At 38.1% G+C, this 21737-nt stretch overlaps 1 protein-coding gene across 1 annotated transcript in view; it reads right to left on the reverse strand.

Moving 5' to 3' along the window:
• LOC114148446 (protein FAM19A2-like) overlaps nucleotides 1-21737 on the reverse strand; it is a 90837-nt gene that overhangs the window by 38388 nt on the left and 30712 nt on the right. Inside the window, exon 2 of the mRNA XM_028023765.1 lies at nucleotides 7854-7954. Coding sequence (XP_027879566.1) covers nucleotides 7854-7953 — 100 coding nt within the window. The 5' untranslated portion in view covers nucleotide 7954. The remainder of the gene's footprint in view (nucleotides 1-7853; nucleotides 7955-21737) is intronic.

Below are 21737 nucleotides of genomic sequence, written 5' to 3' on the forward strand. Positions count from 1 at the left end.
GATGTGATTCAGCTATTGGATTCAAGTGGGTTGGACCAGGGAGACATCTAAGAGTTGCAGGACACTGGCCCTCGAGGACCAGGATTGCCCACCCTTGTCCTAGGGCGAGGATGAAAATTGTGATCCCCTAAAAGTAAAAGTATCCTTCCTAGCCCTCTTGGCGTCCCCATCCTCCACGTCTCATTGAGAAGGTTTGCCAACCACGCTAGGCTCACAATGTCCAGAGTCTCTCATCTGCTGGCAGCAATGGTGGTTCTGTGTTTATTTAAATTCACACAATGTGTTTTGTAGTGTGAATCATTAAAATGTTTGTTTTACAAACACACAAACACACACACATCAAGGCCAGTTTGTTCATTAAAATATCAAACATGAAAACAAAAACAGTTCAGTTTTAGCCACAAATTTCATTTGCAATATTTTTTTATACTAAACACTAAATACTTGATGTAACTCAATGTCTTTTGACTCTTTCTCACTTACACAACTGTACATGTTCTCCATCTCTTGACCATCTCTTGACCATTGAAGTGACTCTGCAAGGGATTGTTTGAAGGTTTGTCAGCATGAAACATTTCACATTGGGGATTTTTGTAACTTGAATTTTTCACTAGCCATATGGAGCCATGTTGTTGACCAGACACTGAGTGCAGTTTTGCTGTGGAACAGCCACTAAAGAGGGCAGACAGCTTGTCTCCACAGATCACATTTGTAGATAGCCTCATTGACCATGCATGAATGTAGACATATGTGTGTATGTGTGTGTGCATGAGGGTTGGTGGGTTGAATGTTTTGTGTGTTTTTGCATGTGCATTCATATGCACTTTGGTCTAAATGTCCCTCTGAGCTTGTGTAAGGGTGTTGTAGCACCCGTAGCCCCCATGTGCCTTTGTCCTCATATCTCTTTTTCACCTTCTTGGCAGTCACAATCCCTTTCAGAGCAAGTCAAGTTCTCACTGGCCTCTAATCAGAGGCAATGTATGGTGACGGCAGGCCATAGACTGAGAATCAATGACTCGACAGTGTGTGGTGAAGTGATCAGCGTAATCGCTGTTCCGCTTTGCTTCAAAGTCCAAGCCAAGCTGTTTTGCCAAGACTATTGGCAAAGCCACTAAGGCATTTAACCAAGGCCTAGCCTTCACCTTCAAAGAAAAGCTCTTCATTGAAGAAAATCTTTAGTACTCCTAAGGCTTTTTTTAGAGTTCTAAATACATTACAAGGGATGTACAGTTTAAAACGAACAGATGGAGCCGCAACATGAAAAAAACATGATGTATTTCTCAATTCAGTCTTGAAGGCTAAATGTCTGGAGGATGATAAAGGAACAAAACTTATACACACGCATGTATTCACACTTGTACATGTGCTGGAACTTAACCACGGAGACTCTTTTTTTTTCCCATCTCCATCGTTCTGATGATATTGGTTACTGTCTCACCATAGAAAGCATTGAGCATAAATCTGCCAAAATTATGCTTACTTATTTGATATTCATTTCACAATTTCAACCATAAATGCTGGCATGTGTAATAGTTAAATAATGAACCACAACTACAATGACACAAGGCAAAATAAGAGGTCAGACACGTTTAAATACATATGTAGGTGCATAAAGTCTGTCTTGTACTTCGTTTATAAATGAGTTTATTGTTGGTAAGTATCTTGGAGACTCTGGAAACATTAATTTAAATGATCACGTTAATGTGGGGTGTATTATTCTGCGAGAGTAGGAGCTTATTTGATCAGGTTTACTTTGAGAGAGCCAACTGAACTAAATATAACACTGAAGATTGCACTTCTGTTGTGCTACAAGGTGGAATATCAATTTGGCAAGTCATCTCAGGGTTGCTTGCTCTAGATATTTGCACATCCATGTAAACCAGTTTGGAGCTGACAAAAAGAGCAATGAATCTCAACTTTAAAGAAGCCATCAAATACACAAATGAATGAATCTGTTTTTGTGATAAGAGGTTGTGGCATCTATTTGGAGATTAGAGAAAATGTAATTCCTAATTACTTTGCCACTGTTTTGCAAATGGTGTATTCAAATTTATTTTCTGCTATCTTGATTCAATGACATTCTGTGAAATGTTTCCTGGTTAAAATGTGATTGAACAGTTCAGTAAATATGTAAATTGTGATGTGAATATGAATATAAATATACTGACAGTATAGTGCTCCCATGAACTCTTGATAAATGACAAAGTTATATGGAAGGTAGACATTTTAATAAAGGAACACAATTATCATTAGTTTCTAATCTTATCTACTAACAGGGACAGACTTTAAAGTAATTAGTCTCTGTGTAGCTACACAAGGATCAATTCAAATCTGCAAAGATATCTCACACACCACCACTCCAAATATTTTACATATTTCTCCTTTTATTTTATTTTTATTGGGTAAGGAGGCCTTCTGGACACCTCCCCTCGTTAAACTAAGAGAAGACCCAGAGGAGGCACTATGTTTCTCGACTGGCCTAAGAGGAGCAGGAACAGTTTATTTGAGGGGAGGGTAAAGAAGGCAAAGCAAGTGTTGTAACATGTCAATGTTTTTCCGTAGCTATATTTCTAATATATCCTTTCAACATAAAATTTGCACTTATCCTGGTCATCTACACATACAAGGAATTCAAAGCAAATTCATCCACAAATGTGGTGATGAGAAAAATATTTAAGACATTAAAAAAAGGATTGGCATTTAAAGCCAAGAATCCGGTTGAAATCTGCCAGTATATTAAAAATGCATTCCTGCTATTTTCTAGAAAGAAATATCAGCTGGTTCAATATTAATTGATGGCCTACAAAAAAGATTTTTATTTAGTCAAAAGAATAATGAAGGGTTGTGTAAAGAAAAAAAACACTTGGAGTGAGCATCAGAAAACCTTTGCAATAACAGGAAAAGTTTTTCCTATGAAAAAAATAAGTATAAGAATAAGAACAAAACTGCAGTAACTTCTATGCACAATCGGTGCACAATACTCTACTGCTAAAGAAAAACACACACTGAAGCTTAGGGAGAGTTTGTAGCACATGATTTGAACAAGTCAGGTAAAAAGTTGAACCCTGTGAACCGATCTGGAGGAAGATTGGTTCTGCACATCACAGATAAATTACTATGCCAAAAAGTCAAGCAGGCTGTCATACGGCATGCAGTACTGGCAGACAACATATAATTGAAGGCGGGATGAATTAAGCAATGTGTTGGGAAATTCTTGATAATAATTTAAAGATGAGTGTGTTTTTCCAAGCAAGTCAATAATCCCAAAAACACAGCAAGGGAAACTCTTAGCCGAACTCAAAGAAAAACCTGCTAGAATTGCCCAATCAGTCGCCGGAGTTGTATCCAAATGAACATCTAGAAAAATCAAAAGATCAGAGGGGGATAGATTTTCAGAGGTTTTTTTTCTTAATTATATTAATACACTTTGGTGTGTTCTACTGACTGCTTGTAAAAATATGCAGATAGGCAATCCACACAAAACATGAACAAAAGGAGGTTGTTTGTTTTTTTGTGTTTTTTTTAAATCCACTTTGCTGCTTTTGTTATAAAAAAAAAAAACATCCCAATTTTCTCCCAAACCCTTTTTGCATATGGATGAGGGTGGTATTAGGTCACAGAAAATCTCAGTTTTGCCTCAGTGAAAGACGTAATAAAAATGTGGTAGGGAAAATTCTTAACTCAACCTGAAGTTAAGTGGATAATTCCTGGTTTGCTTACAGGTCCAGATGAGTTTCTGTTAAAACAAGAGATGCACATTTGTCTTCAGAGCTTCTGTGTATTTAAAATGAGTCTATTTGCAGTGAGGTTAGAGGTAATTCTATTTAAAAAATCACCTATACTTTATTTTCTCTGCAACAAAAATGTCTTCTACAACCTTTTGTCCATTTTAATCCTTCTCTCAGAATTTTTTTTTATTTGGCTATTTTTTAAGCACAAAGTCTGTTTCTTACAAGCTTGCAAATCTATCCATAAGATATGATTGGTCAAGCAACTACCAATGACATCCTCAATCAAATTTTTAGCTAAAGTAGTTGCGCAATATTTAAAATGTCAATACATTCACTCAGTTGTATTAGGGATGTGTGTTCATGTATTTGTGTCTTTGTGTGTATGAGTGAAGGCATTGACCTTGGTGTGACTCATCTGTGTGTTCCATAATTATTTGATTACTTGTCTGTTTTTCTGCACCTAAACAACATGCACCTGCATGGTGTTGTTACTCCCTGATTACCAATTACTCTATAATCAATCAACCATTAATGGGAGCACAAACACACCGCTGTAGACCTTGTTAGACAATCAGGCTGAAGCTCCAACTTTTTATTAATGGCCCTAAACAACACTATTGAAAAGAAATGCTAAAACATCAGTTGAATATAAAACTGTTTAAAAGAAAAATACACAAAAAGTAGAAGCACAGATGGATAATTGATTTAGGCAATATATGTCTTTAAATAGAGGGTATCAAGTATTTTCCAGGCACAAATCAAGTAACTATGTTACCTTCAGTTGTTATGAAAATACTTACCTATATGAAACGCGACTCAAAAGAAATGTGACATTGCATCACAGCCATATCTCGCACCTTAAAATCAGCACCTGTCTCTTTAAGAACCTCATACCGTATCTGACGCTCTGCCTTCAGCATGTCATCACAGAAATGCTTCTCCATGCTCTCCATTGACAATTTTCACTATTTTTCTTAGGAGCATTGTAGTTTGTATGACAAGCTTAGCAGATGCAAAGTTCCACCAGATGTTTGCCAATTGCGACTGCTGCTTGTCTGGTGGAGCTGGAAACTGCATCTCTAAGGAGGAGCTATAGGAATCTAGGCGGTGTATTGCAGGAGCAGGTGTTGAGACACCCCTGAATAGCTGCCATAGAAGATTCAAGGAATCCTCAAACATGCATGAATGAGTCAAAGCAACACTCCAAGTGTGTCATTAATAATGGAATGACATTTTAGCATGATATAAAGATCAAAATTATTCCGTAGAATATCCCCCTTCATAGCCGGGACTCCAGTTTAGTGCCTTACCTACAATAATTAGTAACAAAGTCAAATAACTATCTTTGAGAAGCAAGTTTTAAATTTTATTCTAAAACGTAATTCAGCTTTTGGATGAAAATCAAAAGATTGCTGTGCCAGACTTGGCTCCCCATTTTCTCTCGATCCTAACGGTGCCTCTGCACCAAACACATGCTTCTACACAAATGCCTCAAGTAGCAACTGTATTTCAAAATTATGAGACAAATTTCTTTTTGTCTTATCCTGTCACTTTTATATATCTCACACCTCCTGTTTTCAGTGCTTTCACTTCTTTTTGTGGACATCAGCACAGCAATGAAAAAGCTTGGCGAAGCACCCCACTATGTGAAAGCCTCTTCCTCTTTCCATGTCTTTTCAAAATCCTTCCTTTTATGAAAATATTTGCCCTTGCCTTGTCAAGAAAGTCTCTTTGAGAGCACATGATAATGCCTGACAGGCAGAGAACAGGAGAGTCGATCTCACTCACAAACAGACACCAAACACACACACGCAAACATAGAGAGATGGTTATCGGATTCCAGCAAGTACACAAATTCACTATACAGATGCATAAACTCATAAAGATTCATGTTACTAGGCAGTGATAAGACTCAGAAATTCTCAATTTCCTCACAGAACATCAAATGACTCATGCATGTCTCCCTGAAATGGATTATTTTAAAAGAATTGAAGAAAAAGAGTCTGGTAATATCCTATGACGGGAAGCTACTAATGGACCAACTGGACAAGGTAGAGTTTGAAACATAAAACATGCTGACAGCACTCCAGAATTTTTTTTTTTTTAATTTATCTGGTAAAGTCTTGGCTTCTGAAACTGACTCAGAACTGAGCAAGTGAAGGGTTGATTAGAGGGCAAAGAAAAATATGCATGGTATTCGATCAGATGAGCAGTGAAGGAGCTATAAGGTGCTGAGACTAATTTCTCATCCCTTTTAATGAAAGACAAAGTTGCAGTTGTTATTGAGCCACATAGATGAATTTCATCTTAGTCACATGTACATTTTCTCTTGTTTTTAGGTCAGTTAGAAATACCAAAAATATTTCTGTTTGCTAAATGCCAGAAAACTAAGCAGAAACATTTTTTAGAGATTTCATTTTTTTGTAACTTTTCTCAAATCCAGTTTACATAAATTTGGCCAGTAACAGGGACAATTATTGTTCAAACTGTATGACTTGAGTCAAACCTTTTGGTTGGGTTTCTTTCCAGAAACTTCTCACAACAGCTTGCTGGCATTCTGGCCCGTTCCTTCTGACAGAAATAACGTAACTCAGGATTGTAGGTCGCCCCACTCCCACGCATATTTTCAGATGTGCCTCACTTTGTAACCACTTAACAAAACATTATTGTTATTGTCCATTTGGCAGACCAATCTTCGCCCAAGCTTTATCTTCCAGGCTGATATCTTCAGATGTTGCTTCAGTATTTTAGTGGTATGATGGTTAGACATTCCCATCTTGTCTATACTTGCACATAATTGTTTGAGCAGATGAACATGACACCTTCAAGTATCTGGAAATTGTTCCCAAGGGTGAAGCAGACTTGTGCAGCTCCACAATTCCCTTCCTGATATCTTGGCTGATTTTTTTTTTCCACTTTGTGTCAAACAAGAAACAGTGTGTTCCAGATGTAGCCTTAAAATACATCCAAAGGTGTGCTTCCTAACACCACCTCTTCATTGTTAACTCCAGTTAACTCAAATGTGTCAGTGCACCAATTAGAGGTTTCGAAAGCAATTATATTCCCCTTGGGACAGTAATCAGTCTGTATGTATGCTTCTGAATTCAAATAAAGTGACAATAATTCTTTGTGCCTTTGACTGACAGAAGGTCTGCTCACTATGAACATAGTCTCATAGTGTCAACGAAGGAGAAATGCTACAAAGCAATTACTTTATGAAAGCATAACATATTTAAGCTGTCTCTACATCTCGGATGTAGTAAAACAGGATGTGAATGCAGCAGACCACTTCACTTCCCATAATATCAGTTCATGATCCTTTTTAATTTTCAATTTGACCACTAGATCATAAATTTAAGTGTTAACAAAGACATGGGTAATCGTTTATGCAAAATGATACATTTAATTGTCAACTATAAAATTATTTGAAATAGTATAGAAAAAAACTATGTATAAACTTAACAGTCTCTGTTTATTAAAAGAAACAGCATAAACATACAGTAAAAAAACCTGGAATTGATATTCAGATAACAAATAAAATGTGCTGCCAAGTGGATGAAGTTTGTGATTGTCAGCACAACAAGGGTGATCCCTGAGCAAAGATACTAAAACTTTAAACGAGAAATGAACTGCAGAGTTGCTAAGACGCATCCAGGCTCAGTGATGCAGTGGCGCAAGAAGACCATCACACAAGCAGAAACCGCAAACAAACAAAGCTCACCGCTCCTTTTGCTGTAACCCCCGGGTATTTTTGAGTGTCACCTCTGCCATGATTGGACTGCAGAAGCACAAAAGCATCCTGAGCTGGGCAGGCCATTTAGCAGGCCGACTTGTATTCCCTTTCCACTTATTAAATAACTTTTTACTGAGTGTTCGTCCTGGCAAATGGCCCCTGCGATCCCATGTTTCACTGGGGATCTGACCTCGACATTCCGTCAGGTGGAAACAGTCTTTTCACTCCAGCTTTACAACACGTAAATGAAATTGACCGGAGAGGTGCCCCACAGAGGTAATCTGCAAAAGATCCAATACTGTAGGTCCTGTAAAAGCATGCTTGCTGGCTGACAGGAATATTTACAATGAGGACACACACAAACAGATAGGAGGTAGAGATCCATTTACCTGTATGACTTCTGTGTGCATGTGTGAGGGAGGTCAGACAAAGGGATAGCAGAAGACTCCATACACCTACTCCACAAATCCAAAGACCCCGCTCCCGCATTCTGTAAGAAACAGATGAAAGCAGACACCATTAAAATACGAAATGCATTTTTTTTTCAATCTACATTGCACGCAAAAAGAAAAAACAAAAACACACATATGCAGCTGGAACATTGGTTACTCTGTTATAGAGAGATGCCCTGTTCATATGTTTTGTTTAATAAGTGAGGCAAAGTTTTTTTTTTTTTCTTTAACTCTCTGTTTAGGTATAAATCAAAACTTAAATTAGACATTGGCGTGTAAACATTTTGTTTTAAAAGTTTAATATTTAAAAGAATTGTATATTTATTGTGGTGTACATTTTCACATGACTAGGCGTCTCCTTTAAGGCGGGTGAGGTTTTGATTTCATAAAACAAACAAAACTTTACACATAAACATTTTGAGCAAAAACAATAGGTAACAAGATATGCCATACAGATACATGTATTTGTTTTAACAACTTAAAACATTGGCTAATAATTACATGAAGAATAGTATTTTGAGATATTAATGCACGATGAAAACATTTTTTTCCTTTCTATTCTCCAGTATGCTGAAGCTAAACCAGTATCTCTTGCAGCAATTAGGTAGTTTAAGAACAGATTTTGTTTTTGTGTGACATATTACTGTAGGTAATGCACGATGATGGGTACAAACCTTCAAACTGCTGCCAACCTAAATTTTGTCCTATGTTTACCCTGAGCAAGGGGACGCATAGAAATAAAGCGCTTTATATTCCGGGCACCAACTAGGACATAAACTTCCACAACAGGCAAACTCTCTGTCTGCTCCACCAGGAGGGCCATTTAGTCTGTGTCTTTGTGTACATTTGTGTGAGGAAATGAAACGAAAAGAAATAGGATAAAGCAAATATAGGAGAAAACATACAAAGTGACAAGCGGCTCGCCATCTGTTGTATCTTCCACATGATTTATTCTCACAAACAAACAAAAACAAAGCACTGTAGTAGTGCTGGGAGGATGTAAATCTCATACAAACACACTTCTGCTCTGTGGGTTCTCTTGCTTACATCGAAAGAGAAGCCACATCCACAAATGGTAGAGTGGATTATGTTTTGGGCTTTTCTTGACAAGTAAAGTCTAACTAAATGTGCTATTGCTTTCACTTCAGAGCCTCCTGTTTAATTATTAAAAGAAAATAATTAAACAGGCAGGTTGCTTCAAGACAACTGGCTGTGTTGTCTTGATGCATATTTTGCAATACACTTTAAAAAAAAAAACTGTTTGCACTATTTCAGAAATAAGAAATAAAGTTATGTTTAATTGAAATTTAAAGTGATAGATCAGACAGACGTAGGGCTTATTTCTAAAGTGAAAGAAAAACAATGCACACATTTTTAATATTTCATTTATTTTTCTTTTCTTTACAAATATACACATCAGAAATTTTTGGCTTACATTTGTATTCTGCCCTTTAACTGACACAGCTAATTAAAGTCCAGGGCAACCAGTTGCTGTTAGAAGTCACCTAATTAGAAAACAGAGTTAATCTGTGTGTAATTTAACTCGACGTAAACTTAAGAAGTGCCAATGCATATCAGCCTGGGTATAATTGTTTAGGGCACATCAAGTGTGTAAAAAAGGTGCTCTGGCAAACTCAACAATGAAACATGAAATAACTGCAGCATAATGCTGCCACCACCATCCCATAAATGGGAAAAGCCATTCCTGCTATGGGATGGTTTTTGTTACCAGAGAAGCTGGTCAGCTGATGAGAACACAGAGAGAGCTGCATTGCAAAACACTCAGAAAACCAGTCAGCGGTTTGAGACCTTGACAGGGCATGCCCTTCAGGAAGACAGCAAACCAAAACATTCAGCCAGTGCTCCAACCAGTGGTGAGATCAGTGGTTTTTAATCCCAGTCCTCAGGGTCCACCGTCATTCCTGTTTCACTTTTGTTTCTGCTTAAGCACATCTGGTTCAAATAATTGCTTTGCCTTCCCAGTATGCCATAAACGGCCTCTGATGATGCCCGTTAATCACCCATTCATTTAGGTCAGGCGTGTAGCAGCTGGTAAACACCAAACAAATGCAGGACAGGTCCTGAGGGTCAACATTCAAAACCCCTGCTTTGGATCAAAGCATATTCTGAAGTTGAAAAGGCAAAGTCAAAGTCCTGGCTTAAATCCAACAGAGGATTTCCATCAAGACTTAAAGGTTGATGTTCGGAGATGAACAAAAGAGGGTAAAAATATTAAAGCTGGTAGAAACATATCCCAAAATACCATCAAAATTCCACATTATATATTTAGTTTTCACTTGTCTGGCACATTATTTCTTGCAGCCAAGCAACAGGCAGGGAATCGTGAGGGAAATAAAAGGAAACAACGTAAAAAAAAAGAAGCAAAGTGTGAACATGTTTTGTAATGTTATGTCAAAAGTGCTTTTTTTAAAGTGTGTCTAAAGATAGAACCAATACACTAGATGTTTTTTATGTTTAACCTACATATATATTTTTCTTTTATAATTTTGAATTTCAGAAACATTCTGGCACACAAAATCCCAATAAAATACACCAAAGTTTTTAGTTGTAATGGAAGAAAAGGTGAACAAGTTCAAGGAGTTCTGAACCCTTTTCCCAGGCTCTGTATTTTGTCGCCTTTTAAATGTCTCTCTTAGCGCTGATTTACTTTTCCTGTAAACTCTGAAAAGGTGCCACAGAAGAAAGAGAGCACATTTCCGCAAACCACTCTTGAAAGGATTTGTGCCGATTTGAGTAAACCAAACTTTGCGGGTCTGTGAAAGTGAGCAGATTAACTCTGTTGTGGATGAGATTACACACACCTGGCCGGACCCAAGTGTGAGGATACGAGTTCACCCCTGCACACGCACAGTGTTCAGACACACACGCTTTCTTTGTGCATGCGCTTCTCTTTGCCCTGAGGAAGTGTGTGTTAAGCCCTGGCTTGAGTTAGGAGCTTGGTGCATGACTCATCTGGCCATTACAGACGGGCATTTTTTAGCAATAAAAAGCTGCACAACTAGAGAGACTAGACCAAGGTTTTATGAAGTTAGAGTCCATCACACATTTGCCAACACACACATACAGAGACAAAAACTGCCACCACAGAAAAACCTATGAAGTGATTAACAACATTCATCTCTTATAGGCTCTGCTGCTAAACAATGCCGATGTTTTGACATGTAAGAGACCCAGCTACGGATTGCTGCAGGTGCCACTGCCAATCGCTTTTCATAAACCGAATGCATTGTCTGTTTTCCTCTTCTCTCTCGTTTGTTTCCTCCTCTTGTCTCCTCCGGTTGTCCCATATCACTCCCTCTACTCTCACCCTCTTCTTACCATTCCCACCTATGCTCTGCAAGAAGTCAATAATTAGGAAACAAAGCAGAAACACTGCCAGCTTCCTCCCCAGCTCATTTAGAACCACAGCGGTGTTTGTGATCATGCAGTGCCACTTCATTATGGCTGGTTGTGGGTCTGTCTGCCGCAGAACAAGTGGGTGTGAGATGCAGAAATGGATTCAGAGAGCGGGGTGGGGTGTGTAGGGAGAAAGAGGGCGCGTGTAGGCGTGTGTGTGTGTGTGTGTGTGTGTTTGTCACTGCACAGAAACAAGGGGGTTCTAATCAATAGCATCTAAACCGCTTGAGTCTTCATCAGTATCAGACTCCGCAGCCAATGGTGACTCACTCGTCAACAAACACACACAAATCTGCACCGACTCCAAAAAAGCACTTTTCTGCACCGACAAACAAATACAAAGAGAATTTGGGAATCCAATTTTACGGTAAGTGCTTGTAAACAATTGTGTTCCACTTGTTTACATCTGATTGTGCGTTTCTGGTAGCGCCTTCGGATGATGCAGTCACCACAGTTCCTCAGCTGCTCTGATCGCATCCTGCGGTACAAATGCAGGCAAAGAAAGCAGCGTTGGATGTTGTGACCCTTTATAATGTTGCTTTCATCAACTGAACACAGAAGAGCAAAAGAGAGAAAAGAGAGAGAAGCGGTGTTGGAGGAAGAGTTGTGCTCTCCAATGATTTCTGCAGTCTGTTCCATCTCTTTAATTAGTCCCGTTGGAGTGCCCTCCCCGCTCCATGCGACTGATCAGTTTCCTCTTCATACTTTTGGTCTGTATTTGAGTGTGTGTAGGGGTGGGCGTGCGCGTGTGTGTAGGTATGCATCTTAGCTAAAGCCAGACAGACATCTCTGGGGCATTTGGGCTCCAGTTAAGTTCCCTGTGGTTGAGAATAAAATGTAGTGGAAATATTAATATTCAAGGAGCTTTCACTCAGAACCATTTGTAAAAATGGGATACCTGCTTTCTCTGTCTCTGTAGCAATTAGCAAAAAGTGATTCATCTCACACAACATGCAGTAGAGAGCAAGACACGACACCGCATAGGGCTGAAATGATTCATTGTGTTCTGAATCCCCACTAGAGCGCATAGTTTGATTGACAATATTGAGTCAGGCAACAGCTAGGACAGCTAGTTGTATATTGGGGTCCTTAACATGTGCTACTTCATGCAGAGTTTTCATTTCTTTATTGCAGCTCAGCAAGCAAGGAACTTTGTATGCGTGACTGAAAATTGTTGCAGATACCATACAACTGGTTCTGTAACTGAGATGGAAAGTCCGAACCTTCATTAAACTCTGCTAAATTAAGAGCTCTGCTTCCATGTCACCTCTTTAATCGTCTCACTGTAGATGAGGAGCTAGCAAAACTGTCTCAATTTATTACACATTGAGTAACTCGAATAACTTCCGTAAAGCAAATCTTGTGGCAAAAATCTTTCATCGAATGGACTGCTTAGGAAATATCATGACAATCATGCTTACAAGTGGCTCTTTCACAAAACTGTGCCACGAAATATTCAGAAAAGGTCCACCTCATACACTACCGCTGATTGTTCAAAGATCACAGCTTGGACCACCCATGTCCTATCAAAATGTCAGCTTACAAATAAAGCAGCGATTACAAAACCTAACGTGGCATGGAATGAAGCACAAATGTATGTCACATTTAACACTTGTAGTCAATTATTCGCATAGCTCTGTCATGGTCTGACTTACCGTTTCAAGTGTCAATCATTACGACACTGTCAGTATGTCACTCTGTGGCTCAGAGCCATAAGTGATGGGTTGACTTCAGCCTACTGTTCTGTGTATGCATATGACTGGGACTAGGGATAGCAATGTGCATAACACTGATGTGCATGAATATGAAAGATGCAAGTGCATCAGTAGATCATCTGTAAAAAAAAAAAACAAAAAAAAAGAAACACAGTTTTGGGGATAAATCCAGATGCATGTGTTTTCCCATCCTTATATCAGTAAAATTTCAAGATCCTCCCTGGTTTCAGAAACTAGATTCACTAATCATTTTGTGGATTAAGCCTCTTGATTAAATCTACTGTTTACTAGAAAGTAGATATACCTCACATAGGGTGGCATAGCCTGAGGATAAAGGCACATGTCCCAAGGCTTTTGAAAGTGTTTGGAGCTGCGTCACTAGTGGCAGATCTGGGTTTTGATTTTTAAGTGAACTTTTGTAAAGTTGTCTACAATAATAGTTTCCTTACATGTTGTAGAAATATGTCACATCACTCTGAGCCTGTTGGGAACTAAGTAAGTGCACCAACTGGTGCAAGCCAACAAGCTAGTCACACATACACAGTGCAGCTTTAGCCTTGCCAACATTTGAGTGAAACATTTGATGCTGAGGTCAGTTGTACCTCAGCATCAAATGTGATAAATCCCCATGCTTTCAATGTACAGTAGTCGACTGAAAACTGTCGACGAGGTGGATTGATGTGCCATACATCTGGTAAGCCAGTTAGCTTCCCTCAATCTTAATTTTATGATGACACAAGCAAATTGAATGTCCTGACCAATCATGAGAAAACGTGGCCTTTATGGTGGAAAATGCTATGGAAGGTATAACAATTCACACAACAGAATGGTCAAATGGCTCTGATAATTTTGTCTATGCACCCCAATTTGCAATATGCTCAAGAGAGAAAATGCTAATTTTTCCAACAGCAGATGTTACAAAGCTTTAATAAAGTTAGCTTTCATGAATTTCAAGGGCAACAGTAGTGAAATCCATGTTCCACTTTCTAATTTTAATTCTCCTGATGTGGTGATTTGTATCTTCATCATACAGGTTTATTAGGAAATGTCACATAGACTATTACAGATTTGTTTGGGTTGCTGTTTCACTCCACTCACCCACAGACAGAGGGCAACAGTAAGGCTGAGTAGTTATTCTTATTATAGTAGCTGCTTGGAGTCTAGCGAACATTATTCCATAAATACTCGGTAGGCTGGCAGCTAAAGGCAGAACTTTTACAGTCAATAAATTGGGGCCTGTGAGGGCATCCTGCAAGTAAAAATTCCTATCTCATACAATATATTGAGTGACACAGACAAACACAACTTGTTCCATGCTGAAGTAGTAAAAAAAAAAGCTGGCAACTACTTTAAAAGGGGAAAAAATGAGGCATGTGTGCAGGTATATGTTTTTCTCCTGGATTTTATTTCACTAGTAGGTAAGGGTGTGGAATGAGATCTCCTTATATTAAAAAGCAACAACATTTCTCATCAAAGCAGGTTTCAAACAGTTATATGGCTGCTGTTGGTATGTAACTTCATCTGGTGAGGCAATTGCAAGTTATGTAAGCCACAGATATGAAAGGTTTGTTTTATACCCCTCAGTTTATTTGTGAACCACCCGCATCTGCTAAACAATCAAAAGCCGCTTTTCGTGACAAAAATAAATAAATTTGTACTATTATCAACTTATTATTGACGTCAGTCCTCGCAATATTGATAATATCCAGACCATTCCAGTCGTATTTACATGGCAGATTTGAAGCCACAGGAGAAGCAAGGTACGTACTTTGTAAATCATATTATCAGCAAGATAAGATAAAAGATTCTAGGTAGTGTTGTTTTAAAAGTGAAAATGAGGATTTTAAAACAGATTAAAAACTGTAGAGAACATTACCCAATATGATGTTTAACAGCAACTTATTCTGAGCTCAGTAATCATCCAAGTCTGGAAATGTCAAAAATGACCAGAAAACTGATTCTGATAAATGTTCATTTATTTGAACACAAAGAGAAGTACTATCTAATAACATGGTTTTTCTAATTTGTTTTATGAAAAACAGCTTTAACTTCAGTACTAGACTGAAACTATTAAAATTTCTTTTTTTTTTAAAGAAAAACATTACAATTTCTAAATAAAAACAGGTCTTATTGAATGGTAGTGTAGTCAAAGAATGTACTTTATCAATGACATAAAGAATTTTTTTTCTTCAAGTATGTAATATTTGAGGAAAAAATATATATATATCTATGTATATATATATATATATATTTTTTTTTTAAGTCAAAATACACAACTTGGCCAAATTGGATGTATATAGTCTTTTATGATCTTTTTGTGGGGACCAAAAAAATTTGATTTTTTGTTTTCACAATATTACTGGTAAAGCCTCAATCTTATGAACCCAATATTATGTATCTCCTTGTATATATCCTTGAAACTACAGTGAGTTTTACAAACCTATGAATGACGAGCATGTTCGTATCTCGACGTGAAAGTGGAAAGAAAACTATTTGTCTGAGAAATCTCTGCATTCTTCCAAATTAATGAACAGGCTTGTTTGGGAGACAGAGTTAGGACTCCAAGGACTCTCCAAACCTAATTGCGACCTCGAGAGATTTCGCTTGATTAGGCTTCCCTGATCCTGCCAGAAGCATGTCCATGTGTTTCATTAATCAAACCCACAGTTTGGCTTTTGCGGATAAATTGACTCAATGTGACCTGTAGAAAAAGCCAGTGGCTTCAAATTAAGCCTCCAATTTAACTAGAATTGTGGTAACTCAGCAATAACATGGTGGGTGGGTGGGTATGGGTTCGTGGGTGTGCTCGGGTGTGTGTGTGCATGCGTTCAAGCTTGAGAAAAAAAGAGATAGATCAAAAGAAGACGAGAAAAAAATGTGGAGTTGGAAGCTTTTGGCCATTTACCCTTACTATTCCTCAACCTTTTATCCATCTCTTACTAGTTAACAATATTCCATGGCCTGAGCTGAGTGCTCATCACTGTCTTGACATTCCCATCTTTCAAATCAGCTTTTGCTGCTGCCGCTTCAAGTGTGTTCCCAACACATCCCCGAAGCTTGTTTCGACCCAAGGGTGTCACACTCCATTCATCTCGCCGCTCTCTCCTTCTCTTGCCCCCATCTGTGCCTACCGATCGCTGTGCTGGCCTGAAGTACTCACTGCACCGGAAGGTACAATCCTGATGTCACCACCAATCATTTGTGTACACACGACACCGCTACCCCTAAAACATCCTCGGGTCAAACATGCTCAAAGGTTGTGCACGCACGTCGAAGCAAGTGGCTGCTGCAGCACGTCTGCTGACTGTGCAAATCCAGGTGGTAAACGCAATAGAGCTGTCCGAGCCTTTCCCTCACCAGCGAGTCCAACAACATCCAACAATAAAGGAGGAGGAAAAAAAATGGAGCTGCCATCTCTCACCTATGACCATGAGTTACACCATAGCTGTAGGCTGACTTAATTCTGTGAAAATAACATCAAAGTCCCTCTCTCTGTAGAATACACGGCACATGGCTTTTTTTTTTTCATATGCATCTATTCCACTTTTGACTACGCTTTAATTTTTTTCAAGGTTCTTGAGCAATGACAGCGAGAAAAAAAAAATCTTTGAAGTAAACAAATGCACAAAGGAATCTTTAAAGCTTTGGAATTGAAGAAATATATTAAAGGAAAATGCAAATGACCCTTGGTGCTGTTGAAGAGAGAAGTGAAGCATCTGGAATAAGAGAACACCGACACACACACACACACACACACATACACACTCACACACACACACATATATATATATATATATATATATATATATGCTTTTATAGTAAAAGTTTATACTATTACTATAATAAAAGTAATCCAAGTGGATAAAATGACTTCATCAGTTTGATTTCAGTAGAGGTTTTCAAGCCTTTGAGCCAAGTGACAGTCATGAGCATTATGCTCTCAGGATGTTCTTCAGTCCCATTCTTAGAAAGCCAATTTTTCTGGAACACCTTGAAAGATTTCCTTCATGGGGTAATTGTTGCACCCTGTGTATTTTCAACTCTCTGTACTCATTTTCAGTTGCATCCCCTGTGTTTCATACTTCATCACTTTTCAAAAAAATGGCTCTATTTAATAAATCTTTAATTACAGGATATTGGTGAAGTTAACTATGTAAGGTAAGACCATTTATACTCACAACCACCAAGGGGGAAATTGTACCTAATAGATACAATAGATTGTTTCTCCTTTGCTACGGCAACCAGGCTGCAGTTTAAGTAACCGACAAGAAAACTGACTGATGTAGTATACAAATGAATCTTTGCTGAATTCAGTTTCTTTGCTTGAATGACAGATATCTGTAACTTCTTTTCTCATGGTTGGTTTTTTTAGTTTGTATCTGTGTTGCCTCGTCACTGGGGAAGAGCTGGGATACACCGTCTTAGCACTCCAAAGTGTTTAGACTCTGTCAATTCAAATTAAAATCAAGAACAGGTTCGGACAGTAAGCAAGGGTGGAAACTAACTGGTTAAATTTAGTCATGTTAGTGGAATTAAGCACAGTTTGTCTGTACTTTGCTCTTTTCTAAGTTGTTTACAAAGTTTCAAGCTGCATCTTTTTGATAAGGTTCTTGGTTAAAATATTTAAAATTCCATTTATTAATGTGTCTCATTGATGGATTTCAAGCACTGGTTATTAGAAAAGAAGATCAGTGATCAATGAGGTTAATTGACTGCAAAAAAATAATTTGGAATGTCTTTTTTGGGACTAGATAAGAAAAAAATCAAAGAAAATATCAGGTTGATTGGTGATACGAGCTGGTAAAAGCAAGGTAGTAATAAATAGTGCCCAAGCTACACCCTCACAACTCTGTTACTGTCCTGAATACCTAAGCAGAAAAAAATAAATCAGATTAACAGAAATGGGTACTGGCATATCTTATCTTTCTTTCTTTCCACATCACTCTCTCACTAACAAAAAAATAATTCGTGAACGAAATTGAGTCGCCTCACTGAAGGCTGCAGTCCTCTCTGGTCTCATTCTGTAACTATAATCTCCTCCAGTTCAGACCTATTTCTATGCCCTACATGCATAATTTTGTAAATGAAGCATCTGCTTGGGTGGTCCCTGTAGGCCAATGTGTATCAGGCTCAGCCAGTACACACAGGACTACACAGCACTATTTAAAATTTGTTCTAACAGAAGTCCCCGAAATATGTAGAACATGGCAGCTATGCTTGTCAAACAGCCAAATTCAAATTAAACGGGAATCTTTAATATACAAATTTGGTAAATAAAGAGGTGAGGAGTGCATGAAAAATGACTTTGAGTTAAATAAAAAAAATGAGAAAGCATTGTTACAAAGGTAGTAATTTATCATATGAGGTCAGCAGAAACAAATATTTAATTGTGAATGATTTTCTTAACTGAAAACACATTCAATACAGGAGCAGGATTGGTAAACAATACACAGATAAATATTTTTGATAAAATGGTTTAAAATCTAACTAGGGAAGACTTTCAAGGTGCCAAGGCTCTTGTTTGTGGTTGACAAGCTTCTTTACTAGTTCATGATGGTCTGGTACAACACCGCTAGAGCGGAAGACTTTTTCTTAAAGTGGTCCCAACCACTTTGTCTAGTCGTTTTACACAGGACAAGTGAATCCTGTAATATGATCTATTTGCTCAGGTTATCTTTGGCACCGTGCATCCCTCTCGTCTTGGGAAAGCCTCGGGATTCACCAGAATGGCCTTAAGAGTTTTGTTTTAGAGAAGGATGTCTAGACTTTCCTTTTGAAGCGGGTACTCCTGCGACCTGATCTGGGGTAAAGGAAGTAAAAGCACTGTTGAAAGTAGATCCATTAAACCTTCTCAGCTGCTTTGAAGTGTTTTAGCTTCACTTTCAATTGTGCCTCTGAAAATAAGTGTTGTTTTTTCACAAGTGCTAAATTACACACTTATTTTGTTAGAAGTAGCTTGCTCACTAGTTAAAACTTGACAGCGGCAAGGATCATATGTTTAGAAAATGACACATAGATTCTTCATGATTTATAGTGGGTGGTGCAAAAAAAAAAAAATTGGTTAAACTTCAGTGTCAAATCCACTTCATCCTCATTCTGAGACAGATTTAAAGAGAAGCACTGACTGAAGTTGCACTAACAGAACGACCTGCTGTCAACTCCATTAATGTTTTCCTCTGCTCATGTCTGCTCCTCTCACACTTTATATAACTTTGTCTCTCCTCCATGTACAACTCCTTGCACTCTGTTTCTCCTCACAGTCTGGTGCATATAACTTATGCATGCTGTTTTCATGCAGGTTGCCAGAATTAGGTGTGTTGTCTGTGCGCATGTTCCTTAAATGTGTGCGTGTGGTTTTATGTGCAAACATAGTAAGCATTTTACAGCCAGCAGCTGTAGATCGCAGGAGATAAGTAATGGTGTATAACTCATGGTAATAATGCGGCAGGAAGCTGCAGATAAGGTCAACATATGAAACTGTGGTGGATGGCAAACTGCCCAGACACACACACACATAAATGAATGAATTCAGACACATAACGACGCACCCCACTGATCGGTAAATCATTTCCCATTCACTATCTACCCTATTTTACTGCAGCCTATTATTTTGTTGATTGTTTACCTGAATGCGCCCATCCTGGCTCACCGCTTTTCTACTGCATTTGTCACTTTGTCTTCTGTACTCACCCCTCAGTCTAAGGCTGATATTGTTAGAGGTCAGATGAGATGAAAAAGAGGATCTGTGATGAGTGGTTCTACAATCATTTGCTGTAATTGTAGTGTTACTGAAGAGTTAGCTGATAATAATGTGCAGGTTTTATGTGTGTGTGTAGGGGTGTGTGTGTGTTCTTCTTGTAATGTGCAACTCAGCTCCCCGTAGATGCAGTTGCCATATCAGCAACCCTAACAACAGATGGACTCCGGTTACACACACATGCATTAAAAGCCCCATCACACTTTTATTGTACCTCAAAGTAGCACAATTTAAAATGAGCATGTAACGCAGTTTTGAAAACTTAACCCACCACAAGCGCTTGTTTTTTGATCCAAGCAGAGTTGTATTTCTATACAGTATGGAAACTTCAAACAGAAATTCTTCCTGTCGCAACAAATTTCACTCAGCAGGAACCTCTTTAATGTTGCCAGTATCTTTGGCAGATGTGGGGACTGGCAAAAAATAAACCTCCTATCACAACTTATTGCCAGCAGATCTGTATGAGCTATTGACTTTTTTTTTACACTTTGTTTCATCCGTCATGATAATGGAGAGCCAGAGCTGCATGGCCAGGCAGATCAGCAGCTGGGATGGAAAGAAAGCAGTGCAGGCAGATGGTCAAAGAAACAAACAAAAAAATAAATTGTTTCGTGTCACTTTTAAAAATTTTATTACTGCATGTGTTTTTGACCAGATGCAATAATTGTTTTGGTAAAATCTATTTTAATTGGCATTTTGGCATCTGGTCAAACAGTGTTTCAACACATAACCATCCTTCTCCCAGTTTCTCTTGCATTAAATCAAACAGGGTTTTTGTCTGCAGGTTACCAAACCAGTTATATTTCTCAGATACTAAAACAATGTTGGATAACAATTAGCAAATTTTTCTTACTTTCTTCAAATTAAAAATGTAGTAATTAGAGAAACCCCAGACAATGAAACAGCAGATGTGTTTGCCTCTGATAGGTTAACTCATAACAGTTTAGATAGTGGCCTAAATATGTTTGAATTTCCTATTGACCTAAAACACGATTGCAAAAATTGTATATCTTTATTATAGTTTTCACCTAAGCAATGCATTCTGGGCTGATTGTGCTTTTAAGCTATAGTGAACTTCAACCTATAACTAAACACAAGAAGTCAAGATCTTGAAGGCTGATTGAGACAATTGAGAGATTTCATGTCCTGTTATCCAGGAGATCTCTGTTAAAACAAACAAAGGGTCTTCTGTTTACTGTATTAGGTAGGGCTAACAAGTGTTAGTAGAGGTTAATGCAAAATCGAAGTAAATTGGAAAATAACGAATGGATGCTTAAAGTGAAAATGAAGCACCTTTAAGTCTTTATCATCTTTCTAGTATATTTGACAAAATGTTTTGATCCCAATGCTTACAGTAAACAACTTGAGTTACAAACTGAAGCTCTTTTGGTTCGGCATTTTCCAAGCAAAAAGAGCAACCTCGATGTAATGTGTTGAGGCATCCCGTTGTCTGGTGAAAGTCTGACTTTGTTTTTTAAACTGAAAAATCAGTTTCCTCTTTGATTGCTCCATAAACTGTTTGTTCCTGATACATCAGTGTGTGAGCAACTTTGCAGAGCTTTGAGTTCTCTTTACTCAGCAACAACTTCGAAGGGTTTTATCACTGAAGTTATTGGTCTTTGGGGTTTCCAACCAGTAAGACGCCGGGAAGAGCATGAAGAGCATCAGATCCTGGTCACAAGCTGATTTCTCTCCACACTTATGGCTTTTTAAATAAATATGCAGAAAAATTTGGCCTTTTTCTTAGTTTAATTTCTCTAGATCATGCCAGAACTCCCCACATTGTATTTTTAAAACATTAGACTGGTTTAAAATCAATGTAAGTGAAATGATGCTTTTATGACCTAATGCTCTATATTTGTCCCAATGAGTCATCCATTTTGCATTGTAATATGTTTTAAAAGCTGCAGAATTGTAACATGTGTGACAGTT

Source organism: Xiphophorus couchianus, chromosome 1 (assembly GCF_001444195.1).
Source record: "Xiphophorus couchianus chromosome 1, X_couchianus-1.0, whole genome shotgun sequence".
NCBI lineage: Eukaryota > Metazoa > Chordata > Actinopteri > Cyprinodontiformes > Poeciliidae > Xiphophorus > Xiphophorus couchianus.